General features: G+C 34.4%; 1 protein-coding gene across 1 annotated transcript; it reads left to right on the forward strand.

Annotated features, from left to right (window-relative positions):
* Window positions 1-1,355: 1,355 nt before the first annotated feature.
* Window positions 1,356-4,983, forward strand: LOC115974255 (cytochrome P450 CYP82D47-like). Its single transcript, XM_031094516.1, has 2 exons — window positions 1,356-2,342; window positions 4,085-4,983. The coding sequence occupies exons 1-2, from the start codon at window positions 1,389-1,391 to the stop codon at window positions 4,706-4,708; spliced, it is 1,578 nt and encodes a 525-aa protein (XP_030950376.1). The 5' UTR covers window positions 1,356-1,388; the 3' UTR covers window positions 4,709-4,983.
* The last annotated feature ends 2,037 nt before the right edge of the window (window positions 4,984-7,020 follow it).

Below are 7,020 nucleotides of genomic sequence, written 5' to 3' on the forward strand. Positions count from 1 at the left end.
AACCAACAGCTTTGAAGAAGAAGCAAAACTCGCCAGCACCACCCCTTGCAAAGCCTGCTCTACTTAAGTAACGGTGGTTCTAGGAATTTTTTTATTTTTTTATTTTTTTTATATTTGTCACTATAAAATTTAAATTATATGAAATCTAATAAAGTAATAACTTAAATATTTACTGAAACTGCAAGTCAAGTCAAAAAAGGAAAGCAAAATTGTTACGACTGTAAAGCCAAAAAGAATATAACTATCATCACCATCAAGGAAAACTCACAACTACAATATTTTTCTTGGTATCATTTTTAAAGGAAAATTGAAATTAGATATTATTTTTATTGAATAGGTTGAATGAGTTACAAATTTGAATAATTAGCAATTTTTATCTTTTTGTTTCATAATAGGCTTTTTGTTGAATAATTTGTTCATTTGTTGTTGTTTGGTCTTGTCTTATTTTTGTTTGATTTATATTTGTTGTTATTTGAGCTAATATTTATTGTTGTTATTTAAGTTTTTTTTTTTTAAAAAGGATTAAGGATCATGTTTGGGGGGGTAGAATTGGTTTTGGAGTAATGATACTTCCACAACATTTTTACAATAAATCTTATGCAAAAAGTTGTTTATTGGTGGGTAAAAAAATAATATTAGTATTAGGCCCAAATTATAATCATAACAACTTATTACATTGAATTTGTTGTGAAATTATAGTGAATGTAGTAATACTCTTATTTTTGTTAAACCTAAATTTTTGTAATTCCCAAGTCAAGGTGTTCAACATTTTTATTAGAGTGATCACAATAAATTAGTTTAGTATATATATATATATATATATATTTAGCAAGTGTATATATACATTTTTTTTACAAGTTAGGGTGACTTGGTGACCATCCTAGCTTGCATGTGGAGCCACCATTGACTATAAGCTATATAAGCTATAATAGAGTCAAACAAACAATAACTTGATAGAATAAGATAACTCCAGCTTAAATCTTCTAAATCTCTTTAATTTTTAGATAGATGTAAGACATATAACATTTATTTGATTTTTTGTGATTTATATGAATCTTTTAACGCCATTGATTTTTTAAATATCACGTATCTTATTTGTGTTGGAATTAAAATTAGAGAAAAATGAAGGATTTTAATGCAAAGATCCTTTCCCATCAATGTTTCTGTTTTTGGATTTGAGGTAAAATACTAAAATTAGGCCAGATTTGCAAAGTAAAATGACATCGAGATAAGACAAGAGAAAATCTTAGGGTACGTAAGATGTAAAATGACCATCCAAATTTATTTTTCAGCTTGCTTGCCACGTATCTTGTAAGAACCACCTCCTTACTAAGTTCGGGCTATATATATTTTCTCACATTAATTGTCACTCACCAGAAACATCAACCATGCTCTTCTCCTGCCCATTCTTCACAAATTCTATGGCTAGCATATTCACCATTTTCATGTTCATATTCTTTCTAATATGGATATCAAGAAGAGTTCAAAGAACTGCCACTAAACAAAGATCAGTTCTACCTGAAGCTGGTGGGGCTTGGCCTTTGATTGGCCACCTCCACCAGTTAGGAAGGTCACAACCGGCTCATATAGCCTTGGGTAACATGGCTGAAAAGTATGGACCAATCTTCACAATTTGGTTGGGTGTGCATCGAACAATAATAGTAAGCAGTTGGGAGATAGCCAAAGAGTGTTTTACTACCAATGACAAAGCCTTTGCCAACCGTCCTAAAGGTTTAGCTCTAGAAATCTTGGGCTACAACTATGCTATGATTGGGTTCAGCCCTTATGGTCCCTTCTGGCGCCAAGTGAGAAAAATGGTCACGCTAGAGGTCCTCTCAAACCACCGCCTGGAAACACTCAAACACATTCGAGAGGCTGAGGTAAATGATTCTATAAAAGAGATACATAAGCTATTGGTCAAGAACAACAAGGTGTTATTGGAGATGGAGAGATGGCTAGGGTGCACAGCCCTAAACATAATATGTAGGATGGTTGTAGGACAACGATTTGGTAAGGTTACAACCAAGGTTGAGAATGATAAAAATGATCAGTGTCGAAAGGCATTGAGAAAGTTTATGGATTTGAGTGGAGAGTTTGTGGTCTCAGATGCACTTCCATATCTAAGGTGGTTGGACGTGGGGGGAAGCGAGAAAGCCATGAAGAAAACTGCAAAAGAATTGGATGATGTGACTAAAGAATGGCTAGAGGAGCATAAGCAGAGGAAAATTTCTGTTGGGGTGAAGGAACACCAAGATTTTATGGATGTAATGCTATCCATTGTCACTGATGATGATGAGACTTCCAGTTATGATGTTGATACAGTCGTCAAAGCTACATGCCTGGTAAGCTTTTGATAACCCTATTAATTCACACATAGTATAATATATTTCCAAAATCTCATTTGCTACATATATTCAATTAGGTTAACTTGTTAAACACACGTTATTTTACACAATTTTTAATACGTGAAAAAAAAAAAAAAAAAAAAAAACTGAAATTATAACCTTTTTTTTTTTTGTGTGTTTTTGTAAAATTGTATAAAATAATTTTTGTAATAAACACTACTCTATTGAATTTGTAAAGTCAATCCAATGACTTTGTGGACTAATAATTAAATATCTTAGATAGTTGAACACATGCATGGCCCGTGTAAGAAATACAAATTCTTTGTACTACTTTTTGTATTCCACTTTATATTCTACGAATCACAACTTATCATATACTGTTTTTATTTTTTTAATTTTATAAAATAATTGAAGTTTTAAATGAAATAAAATCAAATCAAACACATTGCATACCACAATTAATGGAGCATAAAGTACAACACAAAAAGTGGTACAGAATATTTGTATTCCCCGTGTCTCACATAAAATTCAACGTGGATATCTAGAACTTCATTTTACAGAATTAAAATGTTCAAAAAATTTCATGATAATTATCTTGTGCATAATGGTTTATTTAAATCTTGAACTTGAAGGCATGTCACTTTCTTGTCGAATATTAAGCCATATATAATCAAATAGCACAAGTTTTGAATTCTTAATGCAATCTGAATTCTTGCTGCTACTAAAGATTCTTGGACCATGGCTAGAAATTGACAGTTTTTAGACCCCTTAAACAATTGATTAAATCTAGGTAATTAGCTAAGTTGTTACTTAGTCCAATTAAACAAGTCTAGGTTATCACAATATCAAATATCAAATCATGCAAAGCAACGAAAAATAAATAACACACGATATGATCACCCAGGAAACCAAACTAGTAAAAACCTGGGGAGGATTTAACCTAGCTATCCTCAAGGTAAACTTGAATCCACTATCTTGAAATAATCGAAGTTCATACAATAAAACTTACAGGCCCCCACGCTCGACTTTTTATTGCTACCAACCAGTAGAACTTACTGACACGACCACATGCAAACTCCGAATCCACGGACTCCTTCTTTCTTGGATTCCCACCAGCTACAAGCACACCCGCTTGTGTTTTCTTTAAGTTTTAATGGCAGCAATTGAATTGATCATCAAGGTGTAGATAAATATTCTCCTTGAAAACCCTAAGTTTGTGTAAAGGAAAGTTTCTCTAGATCTCACAAGAGATTTACACAAACCGCAAATATGAGCAACCTTTAGAGAGCCTTTAGGTACAAAACCCTAAAAATAAAAAGAGGCACAAGAGGCACTCTAATCTCTCTAAAAACCACCTTAAAAAACGTTCTAGGGTTTCCCTTATATATAGGAGAGTTTTACTTGAACCCTAATACGTTTAAGTAGAGTTTGGGCTGAACTGGAACTTTGCATAAAAATAAATCTACACGTGGTTCGATCAATCGAGTCTAATTTTCGATCGATCGAGCCTTGTAGATTTAGTCCAATAAATTCTGCAATCACTCAATTTCAATTTCACAAATAAACATACTTTGAGCAAGCCTAAATCTAGACTCTATGTTTTGATCATGGTTTGCCAACATAATACAAATTGAAGTTCTAATACATTAGTTCCTAATTTCTTAGAACCTAACAGAAATCTTAAAGCTTTAGCCGATCATCTAAAATTCTAACCAATTCATATTATGTTACTTTTGTAGAACCTTATCTTAGCGGCTTCAGACACATCAACAATAACATTGACATGGGCTCTCTCTTTACTTCTCAACAACCCTGAGACCTTAACAAAAGCTCAAGAAGAATTAGACATCCATATCGGTAGAGAAAGGCAAGTGAAAGAATTAGATATGAAAAATTTGGTATATCTCCAAGCTATCCTCAAAGAAACAATGCGTTTATACCCTGCTGCACCACTCCTAGTGCCACACGAGTCAATGGAAGACTGTACTTTGGTTGGTTACCACGTCCCTGCAGGTACACGACTTATTGTTAATCTTCCAAAACTCCATCGAGACCCAAATGTGTGGGTGGATCCTAGTGAATTTCGACCTGAAAGATTTCTTACAACTCACAAGGATGTTGATGTTAGAGGCCAAAATTTTGAATTGATACCATTTGGTAGTGGTAGAAGAATGTGCCCTGGGATTTCATTTGCCTTGCAAGTTACGCAACTCACACTTGCTACTTTGTTGCATGCTTTTGAAATTTCAAGCCCATCAAATGAACCTGTGGACATGACAGAGAAAGGTGGAATTACAAACCCGAAAGCTACCCCACTTGATGTTTATCTCACTTCTCGCCTTCATGCTCAAGTTTATGCATAATTTGACTAGGTATAATAAAATATGGTGTGGTACGATATGCATAATTTGACTAGGTATCATTTGATAAATTAAAATATGCATGGTGTGGTGCAATGAATTGGTGTATGCCATTTCCATGTAACCATTCCAGAGGCAAACATTAGAAAAGTAAAAGTCATTTGAAAAAGTTATCATCTTAGTTAATTTAGCTTTGTTTGAAAATAAGTTCTGTATTTGTCAAATCATATTACGTGTGACTTGTAATTTGCATTTTTCTTGTGAGTTCTATTTTTGGAGGTTGGATCTTTTTTCTAAAAATAAGTTTTTTTTATTTATTGTCATTTTATGTGTGTTTTGTAATTTGGCATTTGGCTTATATATGAGTTATTAACCGTTAGGAATTGTATTCACTATATATATATGGGGGGAGGTTATGTTTTTAAAATTATATGTATATATATATATATGTGTGTGTATTATATTTTGAGAAAGACTTAGACTAACACACACAGGGGAGTGGGGACTAAGGTTTAATATCACACAACTCACAACATACAAAAGCCAGTAAGATTATATGTGATAGTTTTTAGACCCCTTAAAAACACAATTGGATTAACCTAGGTAATTAGCCAAGCTGTTACTTTGTCCAAATTCCAAATCTAGGTTATCACAATCAAACAATCATATCATGCAAAGCAGCGGAAAGATAAATAACACAATGATATGATCACCCAGGAAACCAAACCGGTAAAAACCTAGGGAAGATTTAACCTAGCTATCCTCAAGGTAAACCTGAATCCACTATGAAAGAATCAAAGTTGTTCAACAGGACTTAGACCACTAACATCCTATTGCTACCCATCAGTAGAAACTTACTAACACAACCACGTGCAAGCTCCGAAACCACGGACTCCTTCTTTCTTGGATTCTCTAGTAAGTACAAGCACACCCTCTTGTGTTTCTTTAAGTTCTTAAGACAGCAACTGAATGATCATCAAGTTCTTGAAGAAATCTCCTTCTTGATAATCCTAAGTTTGTGTAAAGGAAAGCTTCTCATAGATCTCACAAGAGATTTACATAAATAATAATATGAGCAACACTAAAACGTGGTTAGGGTTTGCCTTATATACCTGGGGCAAATTACAAAACCCTAAACGTTTTAAAACAAACTAGGGCTGAGTTGGAATTCTGCAGAAAACACATTTGACCCGATTTTCGATTGGTCGAGCCTAAGCTTCAATCGATCGAACTAGGCCGAGAAGCAATATTAATTTCTACATCAGCTTATTCCAACTTTACATAAAAGAACCAACTTTGAGCAAGTCTAAACACGACTAAACATCTTGTTTTGATCATGGTTTGCCAACAATACACATTAGAGTTCTAAATACATAAAATTCTAAGTCTTTAGAACCTAACAAACTCCCCCTTTGACAATCCGTGACAAAACACAACTAAAAGCTAAAAGTTTACAAAGAAAAGCCCTTTACAAAAATAATGCTCATAAAAACAAATCCAATCCTAACTACCATCCATTAGTTACAAGTGTAGACAGTAGCTCAATTGAATCAACCTGTATATTTCCTGAAACACTAAACAAAATGCATAACCGCATGTGTGGAAAATACAAGTAAACAAAATAAATTTTTGATTTCAAACAACACACAATAAAGACATATATCAATGAATAACTCATAAATATAAATCAATAAGCAGTTGAAACAAGAAACATATAAAGCAATAAAAATATCTCCCCCTAACATGAATAGCCCAACAAAATGAATAGCCTAACAACAACAAAAATGGTAAGAGCTAAAAAGGTAAAATACAATGTGAAGCACCTAGATACAATCTAAACTCCACAAGCTCCAACCAACAAGAAATGCTCTCCCCTTGAAAACAAAAACTCTACAAGTGCTCAAATATGTATTCCCCCTTTTTGTGTCGGAATGCCAAAGGGCAATCAAAATTCATCATCAAAAGGAGGTGGCGGTGAAGATCGTCGAAACTGTGCCAACTTTGTGCGCAAAGCACGGATCTCATCGAGCACGTCCACCAAAATTTGTCCATGAGCCGCCTGAATGGTCAAGACATGATCCAACATACGTCGAATGTCTGAATCATCCGAAGTAGTCGGTGGAGGAACATCAGCATCAGCAGCAGCAGCACCAAATGCCTCAGTCGTATTAGCACTTGTAGAAGAGGGAGGAGGGGGAACAACACCAGATGACGCACCTTTAGGACGCGTAGGACCAACTATCAAGTGAGCAGCCCTCTGCCTAAGGAAGGTGGCACCTATGGGAGCAATGACATGAACGGGCTCACCGGTAGGG

The sequence above is a fragment of the Quercus lobata genome, chromosome 2 (assembly GCF_001633185.2).
Source record: "Quercus lobata isolate SW786 chromosome 2, ValleyOak3.0 Primary Assembly, whole genome shotgun sequence".
Classification (NCBI taxonomy): domain Eukaryota; kingdom Viridiplantae; phylum Streptophyta; class Magnoliopsida; order Fagales; family Fagaceae; genus Quercus; species Quercus lobata.